At 49.3% G+C, this 12,555-nt stretch overlaps 1 protein-coding gene across 1 annotated transcript; it reads right to left on the bottom strand.

The window, feature by feature from the left end:
* Positions 1 to 7,533: 7,533 nt before the first annotated feature.
* LOC119108482 (uncharacterized) lies at positions 7,534 to 11,423 on the bottom strand (the record flags this gene model as incomplete). The annotated part of the gene is given in 3 exon segments (XM_037232053.1): positions 7,534 to 8,310; positions 9,467 to 9,624; positions 11,277 to 11,423. Coding segments are annotated over 3 exon segments (404 nt in total), but the record flags the coding sequence as incomplete, so codon positions are not given.
* Between the last annotated feature and the right edge of the window lie 1,132 nt (positions 11,424 to 12,555).

Raw genomic sequence — 12,555 nt, 5'->3', positions numbered from 1 at the left:
TCCAAGTACACGTATAAGAGGTTGCAACTATCGTTGGTTAGTTTTGGTGTTTAAAGTCGCGTTTGGGTCTTGCAACAATTTTTCCTTATTTGTTATCAATCGCATCGATGGCTGTGCAGAAACAAGTACAATGCAAAAAATGAACCAATCAGCGAACAAGAAAGGACGAATGCACTGGCTTACATGTGGCGAGTGACTGCGCGCCAGTGGCATGGCAGTTATCTTGGTTGCTGCGGTCCCGTGCGTATAGGGAGGGCTCTGGCGGTATAGAGCGGTGCGCGCTTGAAGATCCCTTGCACAATCGAGACGGAAAATATGACACCCTGAGCATGCCTGGCGTACTAGTGACGTGGCAACAAATTCAGCACGTGTGCCTTGTGATTTCAAACGCTGAATTCAATTCACGTGCATTCGGGATTCGATCATTAATTTCAGGGTATAGGAATCTTAGCCGCCGATAGCCGCTACCAAAACAGCGTGAACAGCCACATTTTCCTAGAGCCTAGTGCAGCCCATTGACACGACATGATACTTGTGCCTCATTTCAGCATAAAATAGGTCAACACGAATTAATTGCGGTGCGTGTCAGCTGATCAGCCTTGCCATACATCCAGCCCCGCATACCCGCATCCCTCAGATGAATGTTAAAACAAAAACAAAAACATAATGGCCGCCACCATCGCTGCGTTCGCCAGTTTCTGTCAGCGCTGACAAGCGACATCCACGAAAAGCCGTTGGCTAGAGCTAACGATGCCTTCTCAATGGTGTCGATGTGTTAAGTAGTGAATGTGTTAAGTAGTGAATGTGTTAAGTAGTGAATGTCCAATAACTTTGTTCTTCCGTACAAACAACAACAAAAAATGGAGGCTGTGGCAATGCCTCGTCAGTGGAAACGAATTGGCAGAAACCGATAACAACAAAAAATTTTATTCGAAATTTCATACCATCTCACGCAAATCGTTAACAATCCCAGGTTGACTAGCCACACTCCCTTCAAACTACCAGCGGAGTGAAGCGAACTTGACTCTGAACCCGTCCAGTCCGTGCAGCCAGGCAAGTTTTTAAATCCGGCCCGGTCCACCTGTTACCAGGCCATCTTTTTTAACTGATTCCAATCTGCCGCGCAAGTATATCCGTCACCTGCGGATCAGCCCAGTCCGTGAAGTGCTCCACCCAGTGCCCCACTAGGTGCCCATCGCAGCTCTCTACCCAATGACCCGCTCGATACCCCGCAGCTCTGTACTCAGTGCTCCGCTCGGTGCCCATCCCAGCTACCTACCCAGTGCCCCACTCTGTGCCCATTACAGCTCTCTACCCAGGGCCCCACTCTGTGCCCATCGCAGCTCTCTACCCAGTGCCCCGCTCTGTGCCCATCGCAGCTCTCTACCCAGTGCCCCACTCTGTGCCCATCACAGCTCTCTACCCAGTGCCCGCTCTGTGCCCATCACAGCTCTCTACACAGGGCCCCACTCTGTGCCCATCGCAGCTCTCTACCCAGTGCCCCGCTCTGTGCCCATCACAGCTCTCTACCCAGTGCCCCACTCTGTGCCCATCGCAGCTCTCTACCCAGTGCCCCGCTCGGTGCCCATCACAGCTATCTACCCAGTACTCCGCTCGGTGCCCATCGCAGCTCTATACCCAGTGCCCCACTCGGTGCCCCGCAGCTCTCTACTCAGTGCCCCGCTCGGTGCCCATCGCAGCTCTACCGGCTTTATCCACAGCAGTAACCGGACTTTCCAGCCGCGTGCAAGCCCGTTTGTTCGTAACTCCCCCCCCCCCCCCCCACCACCACCACCACGACATTCCTCACCGCGTCACGTGACGACGTGTGCACTCTGTGTTTTCCTCCCTGGGCGTAACGGCGCGTTGCCGGGCCATGTCATGACAGGACAAACGGAGGCGGACGATGGCAGCCAGCCCGGCCGTGGGCCCGGCCTGCAATCGCCACGTGGGCCAGCGCCGACCGCGGACGGAGGCGGAGGCTACGGCGGCCGCGGCGCAGTTCCGCAGCCGCCTCGGCACCCCCGGCGGACGTTCCTAGAAGCATGGCAGGGCTCAAAAGGACTTTATGTCAATTGTTTCTTCCCGGCGCCCAAGGTCCGTGGAACACATGATAACATTCAGAAGCGACGGTAAAGAGACACCTGCCCTGTTTCACACACTTGAGCATTCCATGTTCCAGAACTCACATTCCATGCTGAGTGGAATGACCCCGTCCGTGTTAGGATTTCATGCAATCCGGCATGGAGCAAACTGGCATCCCTGCTTGCTGCGGCGGCGTTCCTTTACGTGATGGCTAAGTGCCGTTCCCGAAAGACCGTGCTTAATCCGCCTATGGTTGATGGTGCACGTGCGGACGGACGCCACGCCAGTGGACGTGCTAAGTCACCCTGACCGGCGTTATTGCATGGTGCTGATCAAAAACACAGGATTCAGCGCTAGCGGGGAGTTTGATTTTGCCGTACTTTATAAGGTACTCCTTAAGGTCCTTGAGGTACTCACTCACCCGCTGGACTTGAAAGAAATTTGGGGGTTGGGTGTAAATATGGTGGCGTTACAAAAATTGCGTAATGAAATCGGAGAATGTCAGTTTTAAGTCCTACCAGCATGCGGATGGAAACTGAAGTTTAACGCGGGATAAAGCCCTAAAGTTCAGCTCTGCCCATGGGTGCCTGGCCTTACACGTCTGTCGAATATGCTCACAAGAAGCCAGCACTAAACACAGGTGCAGAACCGATAAAACTTCATACACTGTCAAAAATGGTCACGTCATGCTTCTTACGAACGACCAAGAATGTGCTACCATTTCCGCCGCGTCACCGCACTCTTGTTACTGTGTGTCGAAACCGCTACAGCACGCTCAACGACGCGACAGCGAGGACGGCGCGGCAGCAGAACTCGAGCTTACCCAGAGACCGCAGGGCGACCTCGGCTGAGTTCCTGCTCCGGTCTGATCCTGGAAGCGAGGCGCGCAAGAGCAGAGGATTAGTGGTCGGCCATGTGGCAGACCAGTCACAGACACGTTGTGCAAAGCTTTTCACCGGGAGTGCCCGGGATTTACCTGTCGCGTGGGTTGGTGATGCCGCAATTGGCTTTTCCACTATCAGACAAGGATGCGGCCGTGCGATGATAACCTGACAGTCACTCTTATTTTGAAGGGAGCGATGGAGTTAAGTCTTCCCCTGCTTAACTGTAAACCTGGTTGTCTCTGAAGGGTGCCCTTGAGGCGGTTCAGTACAAATAATTATCCAGCTGCATGGCAGGCAGGCGGGGACACCTAGACAGGTTGTGCCGTATGTCATAATTGTTATCAATAACAAGTGTGCTTCAGATTTCAACAATAGGCTATCAAAAGCCCCACTTTTGAGCAAATATCCGAAGCTCGCTGACTTGCTTTTCATTCACCGTGTGTCCCTCGCTTGCAGCGCTTCGTACGGACAGGACTTCGCGCTGGTATTAACCTGATGGTGGCGAAGACTCTGTGACCCCAGGACTGGATAGACCTCTGTACAGGAAAATGAAGCACTGCTCCATACTCAATATGATTCCGAAGAACAATTATCAAAATATGTTCTGCGTATGAGGTCAAAATCATGGTCACATCAGACCATTAACTATTTTTGGTGGATGAGTGATTTGCTGGTGAATGGTGTTTCATGACAAAATGTTGTTTGGAGCCGCTGGGCCTTTCGTTTCTCCATGAGATCACTGATATATTATAAGTTGTTTAATAGACGGATGCTCACATCTGACATGATTAGTGACATTGTTGGATAGAACGGCATATACCACCCACCAGTTTACTTCTTGAGCGTACAAAAATCTAAAAACAGTGGCGCAGGCATCATTTAAGGTTACCTGACTTGCAAGCTTATAAACACCACGTTTTTGTGAGGGTATTATACTGCTCGGACGAAAAGTCAGCAAAGGCTAGAGATAACCACACTAAAACGCACCGTTCATGTAACCTGTTCCGGTCAAACGTTTCTTTGGGCACAGCCTGCCACAGCTAAAGCTGTTTAGGTCAATAACCTACTTAGCCTGAATTCACAAAGCCCAGGGCCTGTGGAAAGTGCGTTTAGCTGAAGGCATGCACTTTTACGAGGCGATCCTGAGCCTATTGCATAAGCTCCCGGGGCTTGACATCAAGCCTGACGTCAGTGCGTCGGTTGTAAAGCACCCACAGCAATATGATTTTTCCAACGAAAAATGACAATCAACGCACACATGCAATTAGCTTTTCGAGCCTCGGAGACGACACCGCCCAATGCCCGTGCCCTCGTCTACCAGCACGTACAGAGCCTCTTCCCTGCCCATTCCTAATGGCCACCCCAGGTCACCGCTCGTAACCGCACTGTGTCATAAGGTCAGCCTAGGTCACGAGCTAGCTGTTGAGCAAACGGCCGGCTGTCCTGCGGCGTGACGAGCGCGTGCCGTCAGAGGTGACCTGGCAGGCGTGACTAGGGCTCTGCTGCGCCGGTGCAGGGCTGTTTCACGCCTCACGCAGAGGCAGCTGAGCGGCACGGCACGCGGCAGCGCCCGCAGCATGATGCGGTCAATGTCAAATCACCGCCAGTATATCAGCCAACAACAGCGCTACGAGTTGTAGCCGAAAAGGGACCGCCGCTATTAAAAAAACTCCTCATGGGCAAAAACTGTTTATTGGGGCACTAATGGCGATCCAAGTCTTGTGTTGGCTATGGGCGATCACAATCATAAGCATACATCTCTTGCGATCAAGGAACCACCGTTCGTTACATTTGAAGGTGCTTAGACTGTCGTGACAGAGGTAACAGTGGGGAATTTCTCTACATTATACCAGCGCCCAGTCATCACATATCTGTCCGCGCAAGAAAAACCTGCCTGTGAAAATCGGAATAAATCTTCTGGCCATCTGCACTTAGTTCACACCAATGAAGGTGCAGGTCGAGAATGGATGCGATTTAAGCGTTTGAAGCCGGCAAGAAGGACCCAATGACCTGTCACATCCCGGGTGGCCACGACCACCAATGGCCGCAGAGTATACTCCTCTAGTGAAGAGCTCGCCAGAGAAAACAAAAGATCACCGATGATAAGATAGGTGAGCATATGTGCCTGCTATAAGAATGCTCATGTTTTTATCACCGACGACTTTGCAATAGCGAGGGTCAATATATGACGGGTAACGCGCCAGCGACGGCACGAAAAAAAGAAGCGCGAGCTGGCGTATGGTGGCCACCCCTGTGAACTCCGTCCAAGAAGGCAGGACACTTTCGCAGAATCATGTTTTTGGCCTAATTATTGAACTTCTTTCAAGATTTACGTCAAACCTCATGCAAATATGCAATCAAATGGCACCACAGTTGACATTCCTACAAAATATTGCACGTTCGTTACAGAGATTGTGAACAGAGCATTTTTTTGGTGGAGATGCCCATGATTTTTTTTCGGACATAGCTGCTGTCACTTAAAAAGATACGTTTATGCTAGCTGAAGAGCGCAGATCAAAAACCTAACTGACAGTAGAACTTGCCTTCGTTTCACCATGTCATGTATATATATATATATATATATATATATATATATATATATATATATATATATGTACGTCATATGTATATTTGTTATGCCATCACCCATATGCATATCTTAATATACATATGGCATAATGGAGAGAGAGAGAGAGAGAGAGAGAGAGAGAGAGAGAGAGAGAGAGAGAGAGAGAGGAGAGAGAGAGAGAGAGAGAGAGAGAGAGAGAGAGAGAGAAGAGATAGAGAGAGAGAGAGAGAGAGAGGAGAGAGAGAGAGAGAGAGAGAGAGAGAGAGAGAGAGAGAGAGAGAGAGAGAGAGAGAGAGAGAGAGAGAAGAGAGAGAGAAGAGAGAGATAGAGAGAGAGAGAGAGAGAGAGAGAGGAGAGAGAGAGAGAGAGAGAGAGAGAGAGAGAGAGAGAAGAGAGAAAGAGAGAGAGAGAGAGAGAGAGAAGAGAGAGAGAGAGAGAGAGAGAGAGAGAGAGAGAGAGAGAGAGATGAGAGAGAGAGAGAGAGAGAGAGAGAGAGAGAGAGAGAGAGAGAGAGAGAGAGAGACGACTTATTGAGAAAAGCATGGTTTCGAGCATTAACTCATAAAGCGCATGTGCAAGCGCATATGCATTCTCCGACGAAAATCCACCATGTGTATGCGACGATCAACGCCGTAAATATATTATTTCCCTACAAACTCCTCCGAAGTAGGATGCTACCTAGTTGATAATATATCTGCGTTAATGAGAGTGGTTATATGCGGGATATTTGACTTGCGTAGTCGCATACCACAGGAAAACGTTGCGAGTGCGCTTACACTCCAGATACTTTCGCCGGAAATCGCCACTCGCTGTTTCGGGTGTAGATATATATGTGCATGGCAGACGTCTATATTCGTTCTCCTAACTTTACGCATAGTTTTTCTGTTCTGTAATCGAGGGTTTCCATGCCCAAGCGTTGCAGGACATGCGAGCACTTTTCCGTTCGGCCGAAGTTAACTTTCAAGGCTCCCTTCTGCACTTTCTCAAGATTTTGCGCCTGCTTGGCAGCGAGTCCCGCATGAAACACCGGTGCACAATATTCAAGCAATAGACGAATATACTAGAATAGAATATACGAATAGAAATAACTAACAAGGCTCCCTTCTGCACTTTCTCAAGATGTTGCGCCTGCTTGGTAGCGAGTCCCGCATGAAACACCGGTGCACAATATTCAAGCAATAGACGAATATACTAGAATAGAATATACGAATAGAAATAACTAACATAAGCCCGAACCAGCTTCTCTTGTGGTGGATGGTACCCATTCATTATGTAGAGCACACATAGGGCTTTCGATCTTCTGGTTACAATCCCATCCTCATGTGCTTGCCATGACACGTCATTTGATATCGTTACACCTAAGGGCCTAGTTTTAGTGACAGTTGGCAGGATTTTTCCTTGAATCATAATGTACGGTAGTGCTAAGGGTTTCTTGGCTGCGAAAAAAATGCATGACTTACCACCTGTCGGTGTTTAATGTCATCTTGCTTGCTGTTGCCCAATCACACAGCCTGTCAGTGTGCTCTTGCAGCTGGCAGTGCTAATCTACTCGGTTAATTCGACACGCCAGGTATACGGGAAGATCATCTACACACTTCAGTCCGTTCTCAATCTCAGCAGCGGCACCGTTAACCAACACCTGGGAAGCAGCCGGGCTAGCTAGGGTGCCATGTGGAGTGCCTCATTTTATCGTTCTCCACCAACTCATGGTCCCATATGGCATCTTGACCCTCCGCTCTTGGACCTGCAAGAATGAACATAGCCACGTTCCATACTCGGAGCAAAGTCCCATCGCAAGGATAACTTCTGCGTGATCAACAAGGTCGAATCCCTTCTTAAAATCGTACATAACCACAGAAAATAATTTGCCTGGTTCCTCTAACTGTCAGCAAGTTTTGCAGCAACCTTATTGAATAAGGTGAGGTTGTGGCATCTTTCACATTTCGTAAATGGCGATAACCAAATGCGCGGCTGTGAGTCGCTCTGGCAGGGCTATGAAAGACTATGCTGTTTATTGGCTACACTTATTGCCTTGACCAACATATAAACGCGTGAAGTGAAATGTAATTGTCATTAGCACCAGGCACCACAGGGCACTGTGTTGAGCCTGTACATATAATTAAAAAACACACAGCAAGAGATAAGCGTGCCCGTCATTTACTAGCTACGATCTCCAAGAATTCAACAGATGCAAGATACATTTGCATGTAAGTGAACTGTTCTCGCGCTCAATGAGACGTTGCTTAGATGTAAACAATAGCGCAGCTTATACGGCTAGGAGGATTTACAAATGTGCAAAACATGATCGCATGCGTTTGATATTGTCGGTGCTGACGCATATTGGCTGCTTAATTAACATGTCAGATGCATGAAAGCTTTGTTATTTCTAACTAGCAAAGATCGCTGAGCATCGCGTGCTATATGTTGTCGTGCGACGTGTATAGCGAACAGGAACATTTTTGGCAGATCACTTGCCGCTCTGCGATGCTATTGGTATTTTTGCACCGCACACGGCCCTGGCGACAAAAACAACAGTCATCGTTTGTTGCATTTTCGCTGAATGTGTTGCTGTTGCAGAACAGAGTTTCGTCATCTGCCTGCCGGGCACAGATGCAGCCTCTCTGGCTGGTCGGATTATCCCAGGGCGGCTGGTGCGGCCAGGCGCCGGTAAGCTCAGGCGTCGATGGAGCCCGCAGCTGAGTTCTTGAAGCTGGGCGCCGCGGCGTACAGGGTGATGTAGCCGAACCAGCGCTCGACGCGCAGCTTCTGAATCTGCGGCATCGGCGTCAGCGTGATCGCAGAGGATGCGTGACATTTGGTCATCTGTGAACCGGAAGCCTGCTTACAGGTCATTGACCCGTACAGTAGCCTGCTGGACGGGTGATTTGTTCTGTTTTGCTCATGGGATGAGACAAAAATCTGGACACTGAAAATATCTGACCCGTTCCAATAAATACCACAAAAACTAGAGCATTGCCACATTTGCGATGTTTTGTTCAGTGAACCCCGCTGAAGGGCCATGATCACCAGTGTTGCCAAATTTCGCAGCATCACTGTCCTTCCATCGGACTGTTAGAGACGAGATGTCTCAGAATTGTTACGGTGTCGGTACTGAGCGTCTGACTGCAGACATAGAAGCGGTATAAATTGGTACGAGGCTGTACAACTCTAGACGCTTTACAGAGAATGCCTATGTTGGGCGGCCGTATCCCTTGAGAGTTCCCCTACCAGCAAACGAAGCATTGCATATGTGGGGTCTATAAATACACCACAACACTCACCAGACACCACAAACGCCGCATGACATATGCCCCGGTGTTATGTAATCATTCAAGCAATGACCGTACCTTCTGATGAGGCTTAATTGTTCTGGGATTCACTGTCCATTCCAAAAATGTGTGCGAATAGCGAAATGGCGGATAGTTTCCTCTTAGTGCCACCGGAAACAGCCGGCCACATCATCACCAAATCATACCAACCATCCAAACTAATGGGCTGTATAACAGTCAGCTGGCTACTTGAGCGGCTTCCCTTCCACTGACGTCATCAAATACGATGTACTTGACTTGACGTACTTGACTTGACGTCATGCAAGCTTTCCTTTCAAACTACCTCTGTTCTCACGCAAGCTCGATGTTGCCACTTTTTCGGACCGGCGGTTCTACCTCCTTAAAGAGCCTTGGGATCGTCAGACAATTTTGAATTTACTGCTGATTTTCGGTACGATAAAGGCATGCTGCCGAAATATCAACACATCTATATTTACGTTCTCCTGGTTTTTCTACGAGGAATAAGGCAATTACTACTATCCAATATATATGCGTAATGTTCCTCGCAAATGCACTTGACAGCTTACATAATATTTTATCATTCATCACATTGCTCAATGCAAATTCTTAACGAAAAGCTTTTCCTAAGTGCCACTCACATAGTAGAGGACCCAGGGCCGGACTTCTTCGCTAGGCTGGAAACTCATCAAAACGATGTAGGCGAACACGCTGAAGTCGAATGGGTGCTCGCGTGCCAAGAAGATCACCTCTTGCACAGGCACCTTACCTCCGAAGTCCTCCATGATTGAGCGCGCACCTGCAAAGACAAACATTGAAACGCTGGGCAGCAATGCCTGAGTTGGGGATCCACCATCCTCACTTGGGGATGGTGGTCAACTTTTTGGCCTGCTTTGTGTAACGTTCTACATGCGCAAATTCTACGCTTGTGCTGTGCTCAAAACCTTTCAGAAGCTATTCCGAATAACTAGGGGGCAAATACTTTCAGGACTCCTCGTGGTGCAAAGGTCGTTGTATTCGAAATAAAGGAAATTAAAAATGCTTCGTCACGCAAATGTGTAAATATTACTCAATGCTAAAATAAGATCTCGCTATTTAAAACGGTGTCAAAGCACGGGCTGCCTTTACTCCACTGTCTCTGTCTCGGTCTGTTCCGAAACTCGGAGTGCTTTTTGGTGTACCTCATTTCTACAAAATCGGATCATAAACGTAGGAGATGTTTACCACTCACTTAAGATGATTTTCCGACCCCCAGACTTTTCTGGGAAATTGTAATGCCTGAAAGTGCTGTGCCACTTTTCATTACATGGATTTGTATGTTTTCTATCTCCTCTAGAGATCTGAACACCCAACATTTGACAGATTATGAGTGGCTGCCGTTTTGGTAGGGCCATTTAGGTTGTGTTTCGCGCACAGGCACTCAGGAACATGCTTTATCAAATGTGTATTTGAAAGCCATATACTGCTTTAATAATTTTCCCGTTATATTTCTTGGATGGTGGTAATTCTATTAAATGGAACAAGCACCTCGGCTCATTCACAGCCAGGCTAGGATTTCGTGAGAGACGTCTGATCTTGTTGGAAAAATACCCATCAGGGAGGAAATTTCCTGTTCATTTGAGGGCCTTCAGCCCCTCCCCCCCCCCCCCTCTCACGTCGCACACGCATTTTGAGGACAAATACTGTTTGAAACTCGTTTGTCGGCGCATCCTAAGGCAGCATTACATTTTTTTTTACTGATCACCCTTCAACGTGAGTTCCAAAACCGCATCCCTGAGCACGTTGCAGTGCCGTATGCTCCATTTTGTTACCATGTTTAGCTCGACAACGGAATAAGACCTACCCAAGTAAGGCTTGACCATTTTGTAGCCGACAACATGCAGCTTTAGTGGAGCTGTCCACTGTCAACCTATAAATGACTCTAGCTTGTCTAAAAATCGAAGTGGCAGGAGAACTATGAGACCCGTCGAGCGTCAAAGGCCAGGCAAATATTCATTCCGCAATAGTTGACGCATGGATGATCAGGGCAAGTAAGAGGCCGATCACGTACACACTGATCTGCGGGGCCAGGAGAAAGAAAGGGCGAATGATGTGCATTGCATCTTTCTGACGTGTCTAACTCGGCACAAAAGTGGGCGGCGGCCATTAGCAGCACTCCCCATTAGACCACGGCACGGGTGACGTCACTAACGGATGATGGCTAGACTCGGCTGGCAAAAGATTCTCAGCGGCAAGCAATCCACCCGACCTGGTGAGCCCATCAATTACAGTACTGCAGGCATTATACGGCACAGTACGCAAGAGTATCTTACCTGCACTGCCACTGCCAAGAATCAGGATCAGAATTAAGAAATACTCCTTTTTATTAATTTCCGTCTAGTCATGGTCGCTTTCTTGACGCCAGACTTCGGTTTTCTGACGCCATTCGTTTATTTCTACATACATGCCTACCTGTCCAACTTTTCCAGTTGTCCAGCAGCTTCTGATTAGGTTCGGGCTCCAGGGATTTGTATGCTAGGGTGATGTAGCTGAGATCATCAAACCTGCAGTGTGGATCGTAAGCTGAGAGCCTCTTGCGCGCCACCTCTTGGTAAATACCTGAAACAGGACTTCCTAAATCACACACTAGGTAGTCCAGCATGAGTGGCCGATGTATGCGACTGATCTAAAACCAATAACATGCTCGTGGCGTAGCGTACCGAGGCAGTGGGCATACTGATGGTGCGATACAATTACTTACGCTATGTTCCGCCCACGATTTCGAGACTGAATGCCACGAAAAAGCAGAAGGATCAGGGGCGTGGGAACTAGGGGTTAGGGGGGTGGGGGTGGGGGCACTGGGCCGCCCCAACTGCTCGAAAGCTGAATATTTGTCCGATGGGCGTTGACTGGAAAGAGGTAATCAAAACTGCCCATGCCTCTCCCGCCCCTCCTTGCCCCCCTCCCCCCCCCCCCCATCCATGAGGTGGGAAAACTTCCGTTGACCCTGAGAATGACAAGTGACACGCGTGGCCGGTAAGCAATGTCATTTCAGTCAAATATATACCATAAGCTATGAGTTATGCTCACCCCGTTTGTCTAATGCACCACTCTTCCTAAGCTTCTACAACACTTCTCTTCCCCGCCGCTCTTTCCCACCACTCTTCCCTACGGTTCTTCCCTAGCGCTTTTGCCTATCGGCCTTCCCACCGGCTTTCCCCACCGGTGTTCCCCACCGATCTTCCCCGGGAGCGTGTAGCGGCTGGCGGCCATGGATCGGCCTCGCAGCCGCTGTGCCATGACCAAGCCCCTGTATACGTCCCGGAGGTGGAACCCTGCGTGAGCTGAGACCGGTGATCCCTACGTGAGGTCAGACTGGTAATCCCTGCATAAGGTAAGACTGGTGATCCCTGTGTGTGGTAAGGTTGGTTATCCCTGCGTGAGGAAAGACTGTTAATCCCTTTGTGATGGTGATCCCTGTGTAAGGTGAGGCTGGTGATCCCTGTGTGAGGTGAGACTGGTGATCCCTGTGCGAAGTGAGACTGGTGATCCCTGTGTGAGGCGAGACAGGTGACCCCTGTGTGAGGTGAGACCCAAGATCCCTGCGTGGGATGAGACTGGAGAGTCATATACGAAGAAAGATTGGTGATCCGTGCGTGAGGTAAGGCTTGAGATCCCTGTGTGAAGAAAGACCGATGATCCCTGCGTGGGGTAAGGCTGGAGATCCCTGTGGGAAGTAAGACCGATGATC

Source organism: Pollicipes pollicipes, unplaced genomic scaffold (assembly GCF_011947565.3).
Source record: "Pollicipes pollicipes isolate AB1234 unplaced genomic scaffold, Ppol_2.1 Scaffold_6686;HRSCAF=7923_pilon_pilon_pilon, whole genome shotgun sequence".
In the NCBI taxonomy this organism is placed as follows: Eukaryota; Metazoa; Arthropoda; class Thecostraca; order Pollicipedomorpha; family Pollicipedidae; genus Pollicipes; species Pollicipes pollicipes.
The sequence above is the reverse complement of the archived record's forward strand: the minus strand, read 5'-3'. Positions and strand labels throughout refer to the sequence as shown.